At 36.6% G+C, this 23,754-nt stretch overlaps 1 protein-coding gene across 1 annotated transcript in view; it reads right to left on the bottom strand.

The window, feature by feature from the left end:
- Positions 1–678: 678 nt before the first annotated feature.
- LOC118193487 (protein O-linked-mannose beta-1,2-N-acetylglucosaminyltransferase 1-like) overlaps positions 679–23,754 on the bottom strand; it is a 171,380-nt gene continuing 148,304 nt past the window's right edge. Inside the window, exon 20 of the mRNA XM_035364591.2 lies at positions 679–4,440. Coding sequence (XP_035220482.1) covers positions 4,311–4,440 — 130 coding nt within the window. The 3' untranslated portion in view covers positions 679–4,310. The remainder of the gene's footprint in view (positions 4,441–23,754) is intronic.

Below are 23,754 nucleotides of genomic sequence, written 5' to 3'. Positions count from 1 at the left end.
ATAAGTGGGTGATTCTGCATTTTACCAGCGAAATTGTTTCTAAGTGTTTATTAGCTAAAATCAAGATCCGAATTTTCCGGAAAATGTCACATGACATGTCTCATGATCTCTCATTTCTCTGAGACAAAATAATCTGTGATTCGAACTGTGTACTTCTCAGATTACTGCTAAAGTCCTACCTAGTAACCTTTATCGCCTTACCAAAATGTCGCCAAACTACCTGTTACTATAATTCCAGAGATTAGCCAAAATGTCTTCTGTTCCATTAATGCGTTGCTGTTTTTTTTATTTTTTTTTTTATTTTCCTCTGCTTCTTTGCACCATAGCATTTGCGATCCTGCATTCCTATGTGATTCTGAGTCGTCTCTGTACCCCCTACACATCCTGCAAGTTTGTCGGTCTCGCAGTGAATCCCACTGTATATCGGCGAAGAAGAATATATGTTTTTTTGAATTTTATTTTTTATGTCGGCACAGAGTTCAAGGAAATTTTCAATCCCGGTATTAAAAATATCTATAAATCGCTGCAAAAATTTATCCTTGGAGAGGCAGCGTATCTCGGTGTACGGAAGCAGATGGTGCTTTTGCGTTTTATTTTTTTATATTGCACTTATTGCATAAAATGTATACATTAAAAAATATTATTAATTTTTAAAATATGCGAAATAGTTCTTACATATTTCCCCTTGTATATATTTATTTTATACGATTTTTTCCATTATTACATGATATAGCTTTATATCAATAAACAATTAATTATCAATACTATTAATACATTTTTGTAATCTTTTATCACTTCAGTCAGTATCAAATAATTAAGCATAAGTATTTTTCGCTTTTAAAATTCCATAACATGCTTTACAAATTACCCTAGTGTGCAAAAACTTAAATACCTTTTCTGATTTGGGCCGTAATTCTGCATAAAGTCAACTGGGAGGCATGAAATTTACTTTACAGAAAACACCATGTAGTACTTAAAAGGACGAGAAAAGTATAGCAGCCAGAAAATGAACAGAACGCTTAGAGTACTGAACGAAATTTGATGCTTCAAAAATTAACGTAAAATAGTAGAGGGGGAAATTCTAAACGTAAAAAATAACAAAAAAATAACTACAAATTTTTAATAAAGCCATTTTATTTTATTGCCATGATCTGAATGATGTTGATAAAATAACCCGTATAATTAATGTGGAATATTAGACGTGAAAACAAATTATTATCTATTTAAGTACAAAGGGGATTTCCAAATTTCTCAGAAATAAGCTTTAAATTCTTTTAGCCTAGTTGTCATGCGTAGTCCCACGTCGGCGCACATATTATTCCTAGAAAGTAACGAATTTTAAGCCTACTTCATGAACACTTTTGAGGAGTGTATTTATCAGCTTATCGAGAATTTATTTTCGCTCACTGAAACCTCTTTCTCCGGATTAAAAAGCCTTTCGGAGACCCACCATTGAAAATCTTCTCCTTTTCATTCAAAAGTAAGTGAATGTCAAGGTTCTTAGACTTAGCAGATTCCATCATGAGTCGCTCTAAAAATTTTTACTAACCTAACAGCAGAATAAGGCTATCCAAAAAGATGTATCAAGAAGTTTTCGGACTAGCTCTGTAGGGTGCTAACAACAGCTAGCTCTGTAGTGCTCTGTACTGCAGAGTTGCACTTGCAGCAATACTGACTTTCAGGCTTCATAAGGTATTGCGTGAAGATACATCGTTGGGCTACCATCGGCAATTGCTATAATTATGCTTTTGTAATAACGTGCGTCGGGTATTCTTCGATTACATGAAGGGCAAAAAGGTGGAACAGTGATCCAAGGTATAACTTTGCGTTAAAATGGACAATTTAGCCACAAAGGCCTTGAACAAACATCATCAAACTTATAAGATGTCGAGATGAATGGTATTTAATGTTTTGAGCGGCACAGGCGCCAACAAAGGCAAAAGAATGTCTCCTGAAGACAGCTAACGACCTGGAAGACTTTCAACAAGCATTAACCTTGGCAATGATGAACGAACTCGGGACCTTCAACAAGCATTAACCTTGGCAGACTTGGAAGACCTTCAACAAGCATTAACCTTGGCAGACCTGGAAGACCTTCAACAAGCATTAACCTTGGCAGACCTGGAAGACCTTCAACAAGCATTAACCTTGGCAAAGATGAACGAACTCGGGACCTTCAACAAGCATTAACCTTGCCAAAGATGAACGAACTCGGGACCTTCAACAAGCATTAACCTTGGCAGACCTGGAAGACCTTCAACAAGCATTAACCTTGGCAAAGATGAACGAACTCGGGACCTTCAACAAGCATTAATCTTGCGAAAGATGAACGAACTCGGAACCTTCAACAAGCATTAACCTTGGCAGACCTGGAAGACCTTCAACAAGCATTAACCTTGGCAAAGATGAACGAACTCGGGACCTTCAACAAGCATTAACCTTGCCAAAGATGAACGAACTCGGGACCTTCAACAAGCATTAACCTTGGCAGACCTGGAAGACCTTCAACAAGCATTAACCTTGGCAATGATGAACGAACTCGGGACCTTCAACAAGCATTAACCTTGGCAATGATGAACGAACTCGGGACCTTCAACAAGCATTAACCTTGGCTGACCTGGAAGACCTTCAACAAGCATTAACCTTGACAATGATGAACTTACGCATGCGAGTCGTCCGAGAATGATCAGCGACACTGCAAACATTGTCTGTGTGTCGTATGGGCCAGTGCAGACAATCTTATCGGAACTAAACGTGCAATGCTAATTGTCTGCCAAGTTTGTCAGCCGACTGCTGACGTTTGAGCAGAAGGAACACCGCATCGCAGCATGCCAAGATCTCCGTGAATGAGTAGCGGACAATCGGTCCTTCATATTCAAAATAAATTTTTTAGAAAGCTAACAGCAATTAATCGACCCTTCATATTCAAGATGTTAATACTTGTCCTTGACACAATCGGTTTTTCATATTTCAAGATGTTAATACTTGTCCTTCACACAATCGGTCCTTCACATTCAAGATCAATTTTTACAAACCGAACAGCAATTAATCAGTCCTTCATATTCAAGATGTTAATACTAGTCCTTCACACAATCGGTCCTTCATATTCAAGATCAATTTTTACAAACCTAACAGCAATTAATCGGTCCTTCATATTCAAGATCAATTTTTACAAACTTAACAGCAATTAATCGGTCCTTCATATTCAAGATCAATTTTTACAAACTTAACAGCAATTAATCGGTCCTTCATATTCAAGATGTTAATATTTGTCCTTCACACAATCGATCCTTCATATTCAAGATATTAACATTTTCTTAGTTGTATGTTGAAAAATGAATTTGTTGCTTAAGTGTTGCTCAATATGTTGCTTAAGTTAAACTTGTTGCTTAACAATTTCATAGTTGCATGTTGACAAGATCCAGCCCGAACTGCAAAAGGGTGGACATTCTTACGCAAATGTCACTTCCAGGCCGTGGAATCAGTGCACTGTTGCGCAATGTATCTATTTCGTTAGAGATAATGCTCAAATTGAATTCAGACACTTTTTTGGGTCAATAGGATTATTTCGGGCACTTTTTGATACACTCTTTTAGTATGACATGAACTGATTCGATTAATATACCAATATTTGTCCACGTATAATAGCATTAATTCGCTGACATGTCTCTTGTTTAACTGCATTCAAATATGATCCATAGTGTAATTTCAGGAACTTTAGGAACACCCTGTGCAAAAATCAGAACTAATCAAAACACGAACAAAACAAAAGACACAGCATACAGAAAACAAGATAAACATTACAACGTCGGAAACGAATTTTAAAACAAATCTGATTAAATATTAAAATACGGCTATACACATGCCATTATGAAAACACAACATTTCATAACATAAAAGTAATAAATCCGCATAACAAGATTATACATTCTATGAAATCGATAAATTTATCCAATATAATCTGATTTTTTTCTTGCTATAACGATACATATGTAATTCTTTCAATTACTTTAAACAGACTAGGATTCGATATAACTCTAGAATACACAAGAAATTAATAAATATTGCCTTGCAATATGACGATGAGATCACACATAATGTAAAATTCGGTATACAGGACTTATGCTATCATAACAAAAAGGCGCAAAAATTAAAGATTTTCTTTAGATCTTCAAGAACTTTATAAAGTTATGTCTGTAAATAAGAAAGCATTCCCTTCATGAAGAGTCTCACTTATTTAAGAAGCCGTTTCTCTTCTTTTATAAAACTGAACACGGAATCAAAACAATAGCAACTACGTGGGAAGAATTTTACAGAACTGTGCTGACGAAACTTCCTAAATGCTGATCTATTCGCAACACTGGAGCTTGTTTTGGCCTGAAGTGGAAAAATGGAGACCTAGAACTGACTAGCAAAGCTTGGTTCTCCTTTAACATAAACCTGAAAAATAAATAAAAGCAGTGAGAAGTATGGTTTACAAATGCAGAATATTCTACAACACAGAGTATTAAAAAAAAAAAATTACACAAATTTGATTTTGTTTTCGCTTTCTCATTTGACTGTAAACATTTATAAAAATATCCATTGCACATATTACAACTCGTCTGTATTTTAAATTATGTCAGTTAAATAGATTACACAAAAAATCTGATGCGATATGGAATTTTTCAATAATAATAATTTCAGATAATTTTTCACTCTGATGCGATATGGAACCCACATAAAAAATTTAGAAAAATAAACTTAGTCTGTCTCATTATATCTGTAACAATGGCACGCAGTTTTTAATGATTTTCGTCTTTCTAATCAAATGGCCGTAAAAGCTTAAGGTCCATCCATTATTGCACGTATAATCAATTTTAGCCGATTAAATGTGGTAAAAATGGATTAGAAATCAATAACGTGAACAAACAGGCATTCTTCTTTATATATATAGATTTTGTAAAACTTACACATTTTTGATTAACAAACTCTACGATTTGAAAGCGAGCGGTAGTAAAACTTTTCCAAATAAAGCATTTTTATCTCCAACGCGCGAGACCGTTGCCACTCGGAAAAATGAGTGCGAAAATTAATGTTTTCAGAATTTTTAATTAATATCTCGGCTGATTAAAGTCGTACGAAGATGAGAACCGTCGAAATGGCTTCCAACAAAATTTTTGGAATCTGGAATAACGTATTTAATGTTTGGCAATGCTATTTTTATTTTATCCTAACACTTCGAAATTTTTCATTTATAAACTCTACGATTTAAAAGCGAGCAGTGGCAACAACTTTCGAAATAAAGCAGATTTTTATCTTCAGCTTGCGAGACTGCTGTCACTGGGGAAAAATGCGGGCGAAAATGATCGTTTCTCGGAGTTTTTAATTAATATATCTGATTTTAGCTACTTTTGTTTCGAAAAAAGTGGACGACGACCCTTTTCAGGACCCATAAAAGAATTGTAGAACGTTTGGTGACGATAGCCATAGTAGTGACTGAGATATTAGAGGACAAACATATATACACTGGTGTGCAAAAATTAAGAACGAAGTCGAAAAATTAGCATATCAGTTGAACGAAGAGGCAGAGCGGACAGAAAGACCAATCAGGAGATTAAGTAAGGTGATGTACGGTAGCATATACGCAGATAATGCAGGTAGACGTAATGGGGGAGTGTCTGAGTAGAATAAAGCATGTTGTCGGTGTAAGATCAGTATTTCTGACAAAGAGATTGCACGCCGTATAGCAGTTAAAATCACACCGAGTTGCTGCCTCAGCGAGAAATGGCGAATAATCAATCTGTTAGACGACATCTGGATACTTTTACCCGAGGTCGAATCATTGGGAAGTTGGAGGAAGGCCGCAGTGTGACAAGTGTGGCTGCAGAGTTCGGAATTGCAAACAGCATCGTTTTACGACTTTAGAGACAATTTCAAACTACAGGAACAGCTATCCGGGGATTTAGTAGTGGTCGTCCACGAGGAACCACACCCGCAGATGACCGGTATATTGCCTTACATGCCAGAAGAAACAGGCGACAGACAGCGGGAGAAATCGCTAGACACACGACACAGGCGACTGGACGACCGATATCGCGTTTTACCGTGGCCAGAAGACTGCACGGTGGTCGTCTGTTTGCACGACGCCCTGTACGGTGTGTACCTCTAACGCCTGCCCATCGGAGAAGGCGTTCTCTGTGGTGCCGGGAACACCGGAATTGGAGAGACAATGAATGGGGACGAGTACTCTTTACAGATGAGAGCAGATTCAGTCTGAGTAGTGATTCTCATCGCATACTCATCTGGAGAGAGCGGGGAAGCCGCAATCATCCCTCGAACATCATTGAAAGGGACAGGTATGGAGGTGGCGGTGTTCTCGTTCGGGGAGGCATCATGCTTGGTAGTCGTACAGACTTTCACATCTTCGACGCAGGTTCAGTCAACGGGACCCGTTATTGTAACGAGATTCTTCTTCCATATGTGAGTCTTTTTAGAGGCGCTATGGGTCCGCAGTTCCTTTTCATGGACGACAATGTACCATGTCATCGCACAGTAGCTGCCGAACAGCTCTTAGAGAGTGAGGATATTGAACGTATGGATTGGCCAGCACGATCTCCAGATCTCATGTATGGGATTTTCTAGGAAGACGCTTGGCAGCTCGTACCTTACCACCAGTAACGATTCCGGAGCTTCGATTGGCACTGCAAGACGAATGGGCAGCAATGCCTCAACAACTCATTGACAGCCTCATTCTCAGCATGGGCAGACGCTGTGAAACCTGCCTAGCAGTCAGGGGAGATCATATCCCCTATTAAAGACCGGATGTTTCTTGCTGGACACCCATCACAGGGATGTTTCGGCCTTCAGTCGCATTGCGTTCCATGCTACTTTTTCAATAAAGCTTCTTTTTATCCCTCTGATTTCTCTTTTAGTAAGTGTTGCTTACATCACTCATGTCCTTACATATTGGGGATCTTACGGTATTAAATATGTTGATTTGGAAAGCTTTTGTACAAAGTTATATTGAAAAAACCGTCTCGTCCTTAATTTTTGCACACCAGTGTATATGTGATGTACCAGCTTTTGTCGTAGGTTAAATTATCAGACGATAAGTTTTAAAAAAGAGGATGCATTTATTATATTTCAGGAGAAAATAGCAGTTACAAAATCAGATATCCGAAGTAGATAAAAAGAATTACTAATAACTTTTTGTATGAAGTTTACTGCATCGTGACATTTAAGAAAAAGCCCCGATATTCCTTTTGCGAGTCCTTTTATAGCCTCTGGAAAGGCGGAGCTTCCAAGAAATGACGTCAGCCATTCCAGTTCGCTTTAAATATCTCCAGAACATTCTAAAACTGTATGTGTAGAAAGGCGGGAAAAACAGCTTGACTACGGGGCTGTGATTTTATTCCACGTACTTTCAAATAAGAGAAAGTCGCCATTAAAAATGAAAAGAACATACAGTTAGAATTTTAAGTGTACTCTTGACTATGGAATTTTATTATTACAAATATATATCAAGTTCTTTGCACTTAAAACAAGTTCTTTGCACTTTTATTCAATTCAACAGCAATATCGCAAAATAATTTAATTTTTAAATGAGCCTATCTTTAGAATTTCCCTTGCACAGTCTCGCGCGCTGGAGATAATCCCCCCCCCCCGGTACACTGTTGCATTGCTCGCTTTGGAATCGTTGAGTTTGTTAATAAAAAATTCGTTAAAATGTTATGAAATAAGGAACCGATAATAAAACAAATTTCAAATTCCGAATTTGGGCTTCCAGATGCCCACATTCGGTGGAAGATTACGTTATAGAAAACTGGATGGCTTTCGGTACCATCGCTTTATAAACAATGCGAGAAACATACCTACATTGATGCATATTCTTCATTATTCAATTTCTTTAAATATAACACAGGACGATAACATTTGGTGGCAACAATTTGAAAAGTGAACCAACATTTATAGCGAATCAACGCAAATGGCAAAACGAAGTTAATAGCCTTAAATTAAAGCCCTTTCCGCTAAAAACCTGCACACATATTCATTATACCGTTCATACTGCTGTAAATGTAGACAACTATTTGTGCTTATTTGATTATATTTTGACTTTGTATAGTATTTATCTTTCTTTGGTAGCATAAACTAGTCAACTAGGGAGAGACTACACGAATAATCCTCTTTTGTTTTAAACAGTAGACAAACAAATTCAGAAGGATGTAACGGGTGGCCATAATTAAACTGACAGTGCTCACTGTGTTCTGTAGCGTGAAGTATTTGCGAGAATGACGCCACGTTTTGTAGGAAGATTAAACAAGACGGGGGACGAAGGATTCTGCGAAAAAACAAATTAGTTCCAAAAGTCGCTGCTAGGGGAATATTTGGCGCTGTGTAAAAGAAAATAGAGTGCAAATCAATACGGAAATTACCTTTTATTTTGCATTCAAATGAGGTTCAATGTGGCTGCCGTTGTTGTGGACCACATATTGCATTCTGTGCACAGTATGCACAACAGCAGAAAGTAACATGTCTGCAGGAATCTCCTGTACAGTCCCTGATATGTTATCTTTCAACGTAGGCATGTCCTGGACCACTCCTTGATAGACCTTGGACTTGAGGTAACCCCATAGCCAGAAGTCGCATGGGGTAAGATCAGGCGACCGAGGTGGCCATGCAGTTGGAAAGTAGCGGCTAATGACTCTTTCTGTTGTGAATTTCTGTCGTAGCATCTTTTGCACCCGTACAGCAACATGTGGAGGGGCTCCATCTTGCATGAAAATGATTTCCCCCAGGCATTGTCTTTTATCCCTTTTTAAAATCGCTTTTTTAAAAGTGTTGCCATATTGCACTTGAACTAAATTAGAAAATGTGCATAATAAAAAGTAATTTTATTCCGTATTGATTTGCATTTGTTAACACTCTATTTTCTGTTACAAATATTTCCCTAGCGGTGACTTTTGGAACTAATTTGTTTTTTCGCGGAATCCTTCGTCCCCCGTCTTGTTTAATCTTCCTACAAAATGTGACGTCATTCTCGCAAATAGATCGCGCTACAGAACACTGTGAGCACTCTCAGTTTAATTATGGCCACCCGGTACATAGCTCTTTATTTGAACACAACGAAATAACAACGACCCAGCTTGGGTTTACATAAGCCAAAACTTCTGGCTTAACTTAAATACTACTTAACTTACATAATGTTGAACTAATTCAAATGTGATACATTAGCCTAATGGCTCGCAGGATAATTTAAACTAAACGCGCAGGAAAGTCTCTGGTCTGCAGAAAACCGGCGAGACAGGCTAAATGGCTAGCTGGACTCAACACCTCAGAATGAAAACACTAATAGTCAAGGTACAAGGTCGCCTGAAATAGGCAGAATAGCTCTAAAAATAACTTGCGTAACCGTCGCTTAAATAGCATTTCGTTGTCCTTCTATCTGAATAAACACTCGCTATCTCATTTACATTCTCGCATTAAAAGTGGGGGTGAAAAGAGACTGATATGAAAATTAACTATAGTTAAAAATAAGTAGATAAAAATTAACTATAGTTAAAATTAACTATAGTTAAACTCAAAATTAACTATAGTTAAAAATAAGTAGATAAAACCTCACAATTGTACATCGCTTTCATTTATTTAATGCACCGTATATAATATTTTTAGCGTGCGTTTCTTGTTTAATCGAATTCGTAACCACGTATTGCGACTGTAAGTGTTTGTCTCCTGAGCAGAAGAGTCGACCTTGCAAGTCTGGGTTGATCAACATATAAATTGTGAAATTAGAAGCCGAAATGCAGATAAAATTTCTCTGACGGGGCTCGGCAATAATTTTTGTCACTAAGCTGACGATATTTCGCGACATTCTGGAAGTTTCCAGAAAACGTTTTTTTTTTTTCCAGAACCTCCTAGAAGGCTGGGCAACTCTATCCATAAGGCTGCGTTTGAGCAATGCGAAACAGTTCCGTTCAGAGACTTCAGAAAAATTTTGCCTATAAAACATTAGACGATTTTGATGAGATATTCTGTTTAGCATATTTTTATTTTAAATTACACTTATTTTGAGTTACACACTAATATTATCTCAGCCACTGGTTCTACTTCAGGCTACAAAAACGCTGGCACTGAAAAAGGTCTGAAAGGTCTGAAGGTAAATGCGAGCCATTTTCCTGAAAAATTTCATCACGAAAGCACCCTTCTTTTGGGTTGCCCTAATTAGATCAACCAAGAACAGAAGCGCAAAAAAGTCTGACTGTTTACATTTAAACAGAATAGAATAGTGAAAATTGATATTAAAAAATAATTTTTTTTTTTTTTTTTAAATCCAAAAGCGTAATGGTAAATCATTTAAAATCGTGGATCAGGGAATCATGGGAATCAGCAAATCATGGGAGGTGCATGACTGCATATTATAGCAGTCCTATATACAAAATTTCAACATTCTAAAGCTACTCGTTTCTGAGTTACGCGAAATACATATACACAGACGCCACGAAAAAAATCTATTCTGAATCCATTTTAAATCAGTTTTATAATTCGTTTCGGGAAAAAGAGTCCTTTATTCTGCCCTTACGTACAGATGTCACGCAAAAATATCATTCAATTGCATTCGATAGCGGTCAAAATGGATATTTTCGTTGAAATATGATACCCGGAATTCTTCGTCATTACAATACTTCCTTTACTTTATAAGGTATTTCTCCCGCTTTCCTAGCGTGCCTTCGTGGTGTAGTGGTTCTGCACGCTGGGCCGGTATTCCAGAGGTCCGTGGTTCGATTCCCGGCGAAGGCGGTTGCTATTTTTCATCTTGCTTGCTTCCCCCCCCCCCTTAAAAAAAGCCCTAATGTCTCTACAATGATTACCTTGCAAATACTGAAAGTTGTATCTGTGGAGCCATTGGTAAACCAGACCATTACTTGGCCCAATGCATTCTAACCACACAGTGGCATGTGCAGCTTCCGGAACAGGCAGTTTCTCATACGCATTATCTGATCAAACAGCCAGCTTTTCGCAGCACAATATGCAAAATAATGCAGAAACTGGAGGAATTGAGAACAGATTTGTATAGTGTGGAATAGTTCCCAGTTCATCTCTCTTCTTTCTCTTTTTTTTATTGTATATATTATGAAACATGTATGTATTATGGCCAATGAAAATTATTATGAACTATGTATGTATTACATAACAGACTCAATACATTATGAACTATGTAAGCATGTATATGTATGAACTTTAAAAGCATGTACTGCTATGTCTATGTCTAATGTTATGCATGTAACTATGTATGTCATGAACTATGTAAGCATATATTATGAACTATGTAACTATGTAAGCATATATTATGAACTATGTAACTATGTAAGAATATATTATGAACTATGTAACTACGTAAGCATATATTATGAACTATGTAACTATTTAAGCATATATTATGAACTATGTAAGTATGTAAGCATATATTATGAACTATGTAACTATTTAAGCATATATTATGAACTATGTAACTATGTAAGCATATATTATGAACTATGTAACTATTTAAGCACATATTATGAACTATGTAACTATTTAAGCATATATTATGAAAAATGTAAGCATATATTATGAACTATGTAACTATGTAAGCATATATTATGAACTATGTAACTATTTAAGCATATATTATGAACTATGTAACTATGTAAGCATATATTATGAACTATGTAACTATTTAAGCATATATTATGAGCTATGTAACTATGTAAGCATATATTATGAACTATGTAACTATTTAAGCATATATTATGAACTATGTAACTATGTAAGCATATATTATGAACTATGTAACTATTTAAGCCCATATTATGAACTATGTAACTATTTAAGCATATATTATGAACTATGTAAGCATATATTATGAACTATGCAACTATGTAAGCATATATTATGAACTATGTAACTATTTAAGCATATATTATGAACTATGTAACTATTTAAGCATATATTATGAACTATGTAACTATTTAAGCATATATTATGAACTATGTAAATATGTAAGCATATATTATTGACTATGTAACTATAAGCATATATTATGAACTATGTAAGCATGTATACAGGATCAATGTATGCCTTTATAGGGCCCATGAGGTGTTGTCCCGGATAGTTGCGAAACCTGGACTAGATCCGAATAGTCTAAGTAAGCCGCACGGGTGTCCAGATTCTGCTCTCAACTGTCAACTGTCTCTACAGTGGAACTAAAAGAGTGTTGGATGAGGATTTTCCTCACCCAAGATTTGGCGATTGGGTCCCTTAAAAACCCCAGTCGAACTTTAAAAAAGGGAGTATATAAGGTATTTCTCCCGCTTTCCTAGCGCGCCTTCGTGGTGTAGTGGTCCTGCACGCTGGGCGGTATTCCAGAGGTCAGTGGTTTGATTCCCGGCGAAGGCGGTTGCTATTTTTCATCTTGCTTGCTTCCCCCCCCAAAAAAAATAAAGAAAGAATTTAAAAAAATCCTAATGTCTCTACAACTTCGTGAAAGGAAGTAAAAAGGCTAAATCGCTATTCTGTATATTTTTACAAAGAAATGCTCTCTATATTCAACAGACATCTTTCTTTTTTAAGCACTAATTATATTCCAGTTCCCATCAGTAGTTTCCTCTTACAAATAATCACAGCAGTTTCTCTCACAACCTGCTTCATAAAGCAGGTTGTGAGAGACTTTATTCTCCTAAAAGCACCAATAAGTATATAAATAAAAATGTATTAATTTAAGAAAAGGGGGTAACAAACAGACCGCCACAAAAAAAAAAAAAAAAAAAAAAAAAAAAAGGCTGTGATCTATAGGGAACAATTTCTGCTATAAGGTTGACCTAATCCAAATTTTCTCCAGGTTCTACCTCTGGTCGTGGAATGTTCATTACCAGGAAACCAGGTTCGTCCGGAAAGCTTTCTTCTCTGCATTAACAGACAAATGGTCAACGGACTCAAAGCTTTTCCGCTGCGAACTGAAACAGCTGTGTAATGTTGTTACTACCCTCTTGAGAGACATCATGACTTTCTTCCACGGAATCTAAGCTCTGCTTCAAAATGACATTAGCAGAAGAATAGGAGAGAAGTTTCTTGCGCCCTCTACCGTTTTTTGTTCCACTACTACCACCTCTCCCAAAAAAAGTACGTTTACCAAATGATGACATTGAATGAATTATTCATTGGCAATCCGGTGAACAATGCAGAGTTAAGCGACTTCAGTTATGGATTGCATTAAAGGAGGTAAAACCAAATTTACCTTTCAAAAATCGATATTACAATTTTGACTAAAAAACAAAGAAAACACTGCTGTTTCCAAAAATATATAACATATTTATATTTGCGGGATAAATGCCACTAAATTGAGACTTGGTTCTTGCATGAATTTTTCGTGTTTGCAATGAGAGTATAAGCTATTTTTACTTAACTAGTTTGTTGATTAGTTAGTCTTCTAATGTATATAGCCTTCCGTGCCCTTCCTATACAGTGGCCATAAGCCTTAGCCAATTTCGTCACTATTACACCACGCTTGTGTTTATCTATGATTTCTTTCTTAATTTCAACGGTCATGGTTTTCTTCTTTTTCTTTGCAGCATTATCTGAGGCAGCAATCTTCTTGGGGGGCATCGTGAAATAATTATTATCACATTAAATGTAAAAAACAATTGATTCACAAGCACACAAACACGTAGATCAAAGAACACCGAGTGATCTGACGAGGGGATTCCCCGGGTCGAGCCGGATCGGGAAATGGTGCACGCATACAAACAGCCTGGCTCACTGCTAGGCTACTCGAGTGAATGCTCGTATTTAGAGACGAATTTTTCGCTGATACTTTCCTCGTATCTCGAATTTCTCGCATACAGAGACGCTCGTATCTCGAGGCTTCACTGTAGTTATACAGGGTGGTTCATAAGGAATTTCCCCGAAATATGAATTCCTTTGTTTCCACCAATCGAAATGAAATTTCGAATATTTTTATTTGAAGGTATGCGCTCGGGATTGTGATGATTTAAAATAATAGAGCTGTCACGGTTACAGTTGCAGTGAAAAATTGTAGTTGCACCCTGTAAATGTAAAACTTATGGCAAAGGTTATGTCGTTCCACTATTGCTTTACGATTTCATCACCCCCCCCTCCGCGAGGTGAATACGGATCCCGTTGGGAGCTCCTGGTAACGTACTATTTAAGTTTGGTTTCACCAGAAGAATTTAATTACAGACAGCAAAACTGAAAAAAACTTCAACACTGTGGATATGACAGGTGCGTTTGATCTTCAGATATTCTTACATTCTGCCGACGCAAATAAGGGATTCCTTGCTTTAAAGACATTCACAACACCACAAACCGAAAATTAAACGACTTAATGCCTAAGTTTTGGTGTCCGCCGATAACATCGCGGACGAAGACGTCGCAGAGAAAACAACGCAAGGCGAAAACGTCGTGCTACGAAACATCGTGGGAGGAAACATCGCAAAGAGAAAACATCGCAGTTCTAAAACATCGTGGTACAAAACATCGTCGTCGAAAATAAAGCGGTTCAAACACTTCGCAGTTTAAAAATATCGTCGTCGAAAATATCGTGGTAAAAAATAAAGTATCTACAAATCATCGCGTGACGATAACATCGCAGACATGCTTTTTTTCAGACTTTAATAACTGTAAATAGATATTCCCATAACAATTTGTGAGCGCAAAATAGAAAGTAGGATAATTTGTTTTCACATTTTATATTAACTAATTTTTGCTGAGGAAATAAGAAGGAAACTTAAGCATAGAAAATTAATGCAACTTATAGCACTTAATAGAATTTTAAACCGACATAGTTAACTAACAAAGACCATTAATAAATAATTTTTATGAAGTTTTTACTGGTAATTTTTCATAAAAAGTATAATCTATAAGTTACATTTAATTTTCTATGCTTATGTTTCCTTCTTAATTTTTCAGCAAAAATTTATTAGTTAATCAAAAAATGTGAAAGTAAAAATTATTATTCTTTACATCTTGCGCTCTCAAATTATTATGGGAATATCTATTTACAGTTATTAAAGGCTAAAAAAAGCATGTCTGCGATCAGATGTTATCGTCATGCGATGATTTGTAGATACTTTATTTTTTACCACGATATTATCGACGACGATGTTTTCAAACTGCGAAGTTTTTCAACCGCTTTATTTTCGACTACGATGTTTTGTACCACGATGTTTTAGAACTGCGATGTTTTCTCTTTGCGATGTTTTCTCCCACGATGTTTTGTAGCACGACGTTTTCGCCTTGCGTTGTTTTCTCTGCAACGTTTTCGTCCGCGATGTTTTTGCCGCGATGTTTTCGGCTGTAACCCTAAGTTTTAGGCTACAACCAGCAGTTTAAAAACCAGCTCTCTTATCGGAAGCAACCTTTCAAACAAATCTCACAAAATCACATTTCAAAAGCAACATAACACTTAAGTAACAGCTATTCAAATTCCACACAAGTCATAAGAAGCGCTCTAAGGGGCGTGACTTAAAATTCGTCGATTACAAAACCGTGCAGCTATTCTATGGGGAATAAATGGAAAGCGAATGCAGCGCCACCTTGCGTGATAGAGCCTGTTTTTGCAACTGGCTGCAAATGTATTGAAGTACAACATAATTACAAAAAAGCCCAATTACACGGGTGGGGTCTCTGGATACTTAGCCCCACGGTTCATAAAGAAAGGTTTAATTACGTATGATGACAAATATTGATTTCCAGTAAGATTAGAAATATATTAATTCACGTGTGAATGGAAGTACAATCATTTGTCATTAACCCAGTTAAAAGTTGTTAAGCTGGTGTCTACAAGTTTTACCATAAAAATTGGTTTTAATGGACGAAGGTAATGATTTCGACGCATAATTATACCTATTCGTAAATCCACTGCGATACAATAACAACGTTTCCTTAAATAAAATGTCACTTTCCTCTCAATAAAATGCAACATTAATTAAATTTTGTAATTTTTGGTGAGAAATTTATGGAGATATTCAAAAATTTGTCTTGGAGCATTTTTTTTTTTTTTTTTTTTTTTTTTTTCCAGTTTGCGCCAAGAATAAGTCACTTGGCGAACTTCTTAATTTATAACAACCCAAGTTTCACCTAGTTTGCCATTCTACACATCAACAACACTTGGTTTACCAGTCTCAGGTTGAAAATATTGAATTTCAGATTTCAGTTTTAAGAAAATTCTAAAATGATATGAAATTGTCCATCCTTGTTAAGCAAGAGGTATTTCTGTAACACTGCATACCAGGCACTGAAAAAAAAATGCTAAACTTGTAGAGACATTTCGAATTTTTTGAAAGCTGGAGACATGAAAAAAGAGCAATACCCTTCCCCGGGATTCGAACCACGGACCTCTCGAAAACGCGTTCAGCATGCTGACCACTACAACACGAAGGCATGCCAAGATGGTGGGCAATATACCTTATATACTCCCCCTTTTAAAGGGCGATAGGGGTTTTAGAGGACCCAATCGCAAATCATGGTGGTGAGGAATCATCATTTACCACCTTTTGGTTCGGGTGCCACTGTAGAAGACATTTGGAATTTTTTTAAAATTGGAGTGATGAAAAAAGAGCAATGCTCTTTCGCCGGCACTCGAACCACGGTATCTCGAATACGCGTCGAGTGTGCTGACCACTACACCATGAAGGCATGCTAAGAAGGCGGGAGGAATACCTTATAAACTCATATCTTGATTTCATAGAATTTAACAAGCCGTTGATCAAGTTTTGAGGAATTCCACGCTATTCTTTAGAAAGTGCCCTTTTCAGATCCTTTAGAATTCTAAATTCTAATGTTTTGTTACAAGCCAATGTATTCCTTAAGTTTAATCTGACAGGATTTTCTTAGTTTTCTTAGTTTAATCGCGATGATTGAGGTATTCGTGATCTGCAGTACGTGATACGAGGCCATCTTTGAAACACTGTTTCTTGGCGTGAAAAATTCGCCAAAAATATCAAGGAGTACCCGGCTGCAAACGTTTACCAAGAATTATACAGCATTTCATTTCGAAATTGATTTCCCGTCGCTACTTTAATCTTGATGCAAGATCACGTTCTGCAATTCCGATCACAAACTCGTACATCTCCGCTTTACCTAAAAGTTACATCTTAACTTACAGATAAGCGATTTTTATGAATTCGCCACGAGGTAACGCGTTAAATATCACCGAACAATACGAACAGTGAAAAAAATTTCATTCAGAATTTCATTTTTCCTCTTCACCTTTTATAAAAATTCGCCCTGGGGGAGATTGAGACAATTAATTTTATACCACAGACAATTCCAGGAGAAAGGACAAAAAAACTTCACACTACAGGCTAAATGGAATTGCAAAACAGAAAACTCCGCTTTAAAAAAGCTACATGATATCAAAAGACTTAAAAAAAAAACAGACAACTCATAACATCATCTCATGTCAATAAAAGTATGTGACCCCCCCCCAAAAAAAGAAAGAAAGAAAGAAAAGAAAAGAAACCCACAAATACCATTCACACATTTTTTCCCCCTTCAAAGCATAGAACATTTACATTAAAGTGGTAGATAGCAGAACAAAAAAAAAAAAACCTCTTTTTTTTTTTTTTTTTCTTGAAGTTAATGCATAAAACTCATCGAAAGAATTGATTTTACCATCAGCCAAAAACAAGTTCGAATGGGTTATCCAAAAGAGGTCGCGGCAGTACACAAAAAATAAGAAAAGTTACCAGCTTTCTTCTTTAAAAAGAAAAAGAAAAAGAAAAAAAAACTAAAACCTTATAACTAAGCTGAGAATTCAAATCAACTCGCCGTTTGAATAACGGATGGAGATTTTGCATATTTTGCAGAAAACAACAGCCGTTTTAAAATGCATATGTGAATTTTCGATTCTTGCGCATTCTCCAGCGACGGGTCACATATCAGAAAAGAAATATACCTGATCGTATCAACAAGCGCTGAAAAGTTCTTAGGTGCAATAAAATGCAGCAGCATTGTTTTGTTACCTTTGTCAAAAGGAGTAAATTTATAGAAGGCAAAATGTTTCTTTTCCCACTGCAAGGAAGTCCAAAAAGTAAAATGTGAGTGTGAGAAACACATTCTCGACCAGCGATTCTCAACCTTTTGACTAATGCGTACCATCTAAACAAAAATGGAAAAACTTTAGAACCACCACTATATTTTACAATGATTATTTTTCAAATTCTCAATAGAAATATTAAAAAAAACCATATATTTCGCCATTTTCACGCCTTATTGGCTTTTCGTGTTAAATATGCACGCATAACAAATGTTAGATTAAAAATTGGTTACCATTTTAATCATCAACGTAAGTTACAATATTTTAATTCTAAAATGTACTGTGAAATTGGAGTCTGTTTAAGAGAGATCAATTTCTTTATGTTTGGCCTTATTTCACTTAGCTTCAACCGTAAATTAGGATCCACTTTTAATTTTGTTCCATATTTATGTTTCGAAGAAAACTCTTGTTCACACAAATACGTTGAGCAAAAGGCAATAAAAATTTAACAGTTTTATTTGATACTAGCAGCTTCGCTGCCAGCCTTCATCTGGCTTTTAAATGTACCGGAAAAATGGCTGAAGGGAAACACCAAACGTTAAATTTAAAAACTGCGTAGAATTTTGCTCTGCAAAACAACTTCATAAAAAAAAAAGTTATTACGTATGACAAAATTACAATGAAATAAGCAATATCCCTTCATAGAAATATTAATTATCCTAATAAATAAATTAATCAACTTCCCTTTGCAAAATCTTAAGAACTCAAAGGGTATAAAGGAGGTTAAGAACTTCGTTTTCTAAACAAATCACTCAAAACTTTTCAATATCTTAAAAACAGTGAAATGAGCAATAAATAACATAAAAGAATACAAAAAACAAAACATTCTGAAAAGCAAAGTATAATTAATGATATTTTCAAGAGAAAAAAATTACAATGAAATAAGCTATATCCCTTAATACAAATATTAATTATCCTAATAAAAAAATTAACCAACTTTCCGTTGAAGAAAAAAAAATCATACAAAACTTTTCAATATCTTACAAACAGTGAAATAAGAAAAAATAACATGAAAGCAACTCAAAAAAACATAAAATTCCGCGCAGAATTTTACTCTACAGAACAACTTTATCAAAAAAAAAAAAAAAAAAAAAAAAAAATGTATTTTATATATATATATATATGACAATGAAATATGCCAATCTCTTAAAAACAGTGACATAAGAAATACGATGAAAAACTGTTGCCAAACCCATATTTCTAAAAGAATGAAACTATTCAAGATGCGATTTCATCAAAAATCTATCAATAACAATAAGACAGGAAAATTGTTGCCAAAATCACATTTTTAAACATGTGAGATGTGTACTCGGAAGCTCCATTTAATTTTTTTTTTTAAATACAAAATATTATCATTTTTCCAAAATTCTTTTTGTAAAAGCAGTCGCAAGGATGAAAGTTTAACGTGTCCAAAAATCAAAGAAAAATAAACTGTACATTTTTAAAAATAAACTTTTTTAGAAAAAATCCCGTTGAAAAGGTGTTAATAAATTAAACCCTTTGTTAAATAAATTCGTATTGAATCGATTTATTGAAACACGAAATTTATTTTAAGTTCGTAAAATAGCTAAGTGCCTACGTTTCATGACGATGTGAAAATGGAGTGTGTAGAGTAAAATCTCGCTTTCCTTCCTATAGCCTCAAAATGAAATGCCTCAAATTATGTCTCAAAATGACGCGATTTCGTCATAAAACATAAAGTAAAAAAAAAAAATTCTAATTGGAATTTCGAAAAAATCGCTTCGAGGTGCACTGGCTCTTGTCTAGATGCACCTATGTACCAAATTTCGTAGCCGTGGGTCTATTAGCTTACGCGCAGCGCGAACGAAAGACACACACACACACAGACAGACTCTTTCTTTTATTATATGTAGAGAAAATGCATTTAAATTCTTTTTTCCGTTCAGTCAAAAGTGTTTTATTTTTGAAATCTTTAGTTCGAGTTCGAGCACAGGAAATTTCTATCAACTGCTTTTTTTTTTTCTTGACGAGATTTTTGTACTTAACAGTTAAATATTATTACGAATTTGGTATTTAAAAAGCTAATGTTTGTTCAATTATAAATTAAATGGTTTTATTTCTCGCGCAGTGCAGCGCGTGACGAATATTAAAAGAAAGCTAAGCCGGAAAATTGAAAATACAAGAGCGCGTGCATTAAATAAATAAATATCTCTTTTTGATTTCGAGAAAGTACTGGAAAATTCTAGCGCGTGATTTTAAAATCTTATAAAAGGAGGAAAACATCTCAGTTTGTAGGAGTTGCTTAGTTTGTTGTTGTTTAGAAAACTGCTCTTGTTGATTGTAGCGAATTCGCGGATTAGCGTTCTTTAGCTGGTTTGAATTACGGTCTATTGAACATTTAAGTAGTTAAAAGATAACTACTGTGAGATATTGTAATACTGCATGATAATTTGAGAAAATTTAAGCATCTTTGTTGTGATAATAAATTTTTGTTCATTTTTCATCGGACTTGTGCATTCTTTTCGTAACGAACCCGTACGCACGCAACAATTTTTGGTGTCAGAAGTGGGGTATTGAATGCCAATAACAAGAGCGATGGAAGAACAATTCAGGCAAATGATGACTGCATTTGCTGCTTTCCAAGAAAAGATGGAAGGAGCCGTCAACTCCGTTAAGGAAGATATAAAAGCTGTACAAGAAAAGATGGAAGCTGGCCAAACATCATTTAAAGAAGAAATTAAAGAGAAAATGGATGCTGGTCAAATATCCGTTAAGGAAGAAATGAAATTTCTTAAAGACGAGATGAAAGCAGGTCAGGACGAAATGAAAAGAGAAATTACCTACGCAATAGAAAATAAATTTGAGGCTATGGAAGGCAGAACAGACGCGGTTGAAATTAAAGTTGGACAAATTGAAGAAAACGTTTCCTCTGTGAAAGCGCAAATAGAAGACAGAGTTTCGGCCGTGGAACAACAAATAGGTTACAAAGTTGATTCAGTCAAAGAAGAAGAAATAAACAACAAATCGAACAACAAATTGATGAGAGAGTTTCTGCAGTTGCCAAAGAAATGGATACTTTAAAGAAATTCGTAGCGTCGGCAGGGAGCGGGAGTGATGATTTTAAATTCTTACCGATGCCTGCTCGTTCATCTCTGAAGCTATCCACATATGATGGGAAGACATCCTGGCAAGTGTATAAGACCCAGTTTTCTATCGTTGCGGATGCGAATGGATGGGATTCCCAAGCTAAGGCCTGTCATCTCGCCGCTTCTCTGAGAGCAGACGCAGCGGATATCCTGCAGACGCTTCCTGAAAACCAAAGACTTGACTTCGAAGCTCTATCCGGCGCATTGGAGCTGCGCTTTGGCGAGAAATGTTTAAAAGACTACAGCAGGCTCAATTAAAATCCCGTCAACAGAAGCCCACCGAATCACTCCAGGAACTCGCCACGGATGTTGAAAGGCTGTCCCACCTCGCCTTTACGGAGTGCCCGAGAGAAACGAGGGAAATCCTGTCGCTGCAATATTTCGTCGATGGCATCCGGGACCCTGAAATACAGAAAGCACTGCGAATGGCGGATGTTAAAGATTTGAAAAGCGCTTTAGTGTACGCCATGAAATTCGAGGCAGCCCAGCAAGCCACTCGTCGAGATCGCCACCCAGTCAGAGCTGCTCAAGTCCAGGAGCCAGGGAATAAAGTCACCGCTCGTCTAGACGATTTAACTAGACAACTGAACGCCTTGAGACGGAATATTGGTGAGAAGAAACCGACCGTGAAGTGCTGGAACTGCGGTGCTGAAGGTCACCTACGACGGCATTGCAGAACACCCCAGGGCACGGATAATGAAACGGATGAGTTGACAAGACCAGTGAATGCTTTAAGACGGAATAGTTGTGAAACAAAACCGACCCTAAAGTGCTGGAATTGCGGTGTTGAAGGCCATCTACGAAGGAACTGCAGAACTCCCCAGAGCACGGAAAATAAGGCATACGATTTAAACAGACAATTAAATGCCACGGGCAGGAAAAGGACTGACAACAAACCAAAGTGCTGGAACTGTGGAGCTGAAGGCCACGTACGAAAGAATTGCAGAACACCCCAGGGTACGAAAATTGAGACAATTTCTGAGCAACGACGCAGGAAACAAATTAATGACCATATCAAGGAACGGAGGTTGCCAGATAATGAAAAACCCTGTTTTAAAGCGCTTAAGATCTCTATAGTGAGTGGCAACAATAACGGACTGTCCATCAATGGGAATATCGATGGAGTTCCTTGCAATATGATCATTGACACAGGAGCTAATGTTACCATCATTAGGAAAGATTTAGCTGAACAGTTTAAAGATAAACTTATTTGGACGCCATCCTGTGTTACCCTTCAGACTGCGTCTGGTGACAAGATCGACATAACTGGGAAGTTAAACGTAAACATCACGTTTGGAAGTGCCGCCTACCATCACACGGCATATGTGGCGGATATTACAGATCCATGCATACTCGGATTGTACTTTTTAAGGAAATACAATTTTTCCTTAGATTTCAAAAACAATAAGCTGCTTTCAGCATCTGATGGCATGACTATCCATCCTCAAAAGGGATCCTCGCCTGGAAATGTCGACGCCTTGTCCGAAAGATCGAGCTCGGGAAGCTGCCGAAATCATACCAGGGTCGAAAAGAAACTCAAGACTACCGGCTATTCCCCGTCACAGATGCTCTTCGGTCGTGACCTTCGTCTGCCTTGTGACCGCCTGTTTCATCGCCGTACGGATGCGCCTTCATCGCCTGAGGAACACATCCAAGATGTCAAGGCCCGTTTTGAAGTGATGCACCGTTCCGCACGAAAGCGAGTGAACTTGGCGACGGAGAAAGTGAAGACCAGATACAACGCGAGAGCTACTGGACATAGATTCAACAAAAGAGACAAGGTGTGGTTGTGGAATCCGATTCGGCGAAAAGGAGTCAGGCCTGAATTACAGTCACCTTCGGATGGTCCATATAAAGTCCTGAAGAGACTGAATGACGTCATGATCCGTAAGTGTTCGAACTCTAAACCTGAAGTCGTTCATTACGACATGTTAGCTCATTACTATGGCCATAGTACATAATGTAAATAATTGTAAATAGTATAAGACCATGGTCCATTTTGTTTTTAAATGTGTATTTGATTTGATTTTTATTTAGTATTTGATTTGCATTTAGTATTTGATTTGCATTTAGTATTTGATTTGTATTTGATAGCATTTGATTTGTTTAAGTTAGTTATTGCATTTATTGTTCATGTTGTTTGATATTGTAATGTAATGTTTATGCCACAGTTGTAAGTTTAGCTTCCTGTCCAGGGATTGTACTGCCCGGGACGTGCAGTCCTTGGAAAGGGGGCAGTGTTACGAATTTGGTATTATAAAAGCTAATGTTTGTTCAATTATAAATTAAATGGTTTTATTTCTCGCGCAGTGCAGCGCGTGACGAATATTAAAAGAAAGCTAAGCCCGAAAATTGAAAATACAAGAGCGCGTGCATTAAATAAATAAATATCTCTTTTTTGATTTCGAGAAAGTACTGGAAAATTCTAGCGCGTGATTTTAAAATCTTATAAAAGGAGGAAAACATCTCAGTTTGTAGGAGTTGCTTAGTTTGTTGTTGTTTAGAAAACTGCTCTTGTTGATTGTAGCGAATTCGCGGATTAGCGTTCTTTAGCTGGTTTGAATTACGGTCTAT

The sequence above is a fragment of the Stegodyphus dumicola genome, chromosome 3 (assembly GCF_044657685.1).
Source record: "Stegodyphus dumicola isolate Sdum_Otavi_A_Nest chromosome 3, ASM4465768v1".
NCBI classification, from domain to species: domain Eukaryota; kingdom Metazoa; phylum Arthropoda; class Arachnida; order Araneae; family Eresidae; genus Stegodyphus; species Stegodyphus dumicola.
The sequence above is the reverse complement of the archived record's forward strand: the minus strand, read 5'-3'. Positions and strand labels throughout refer to the sequence as shown.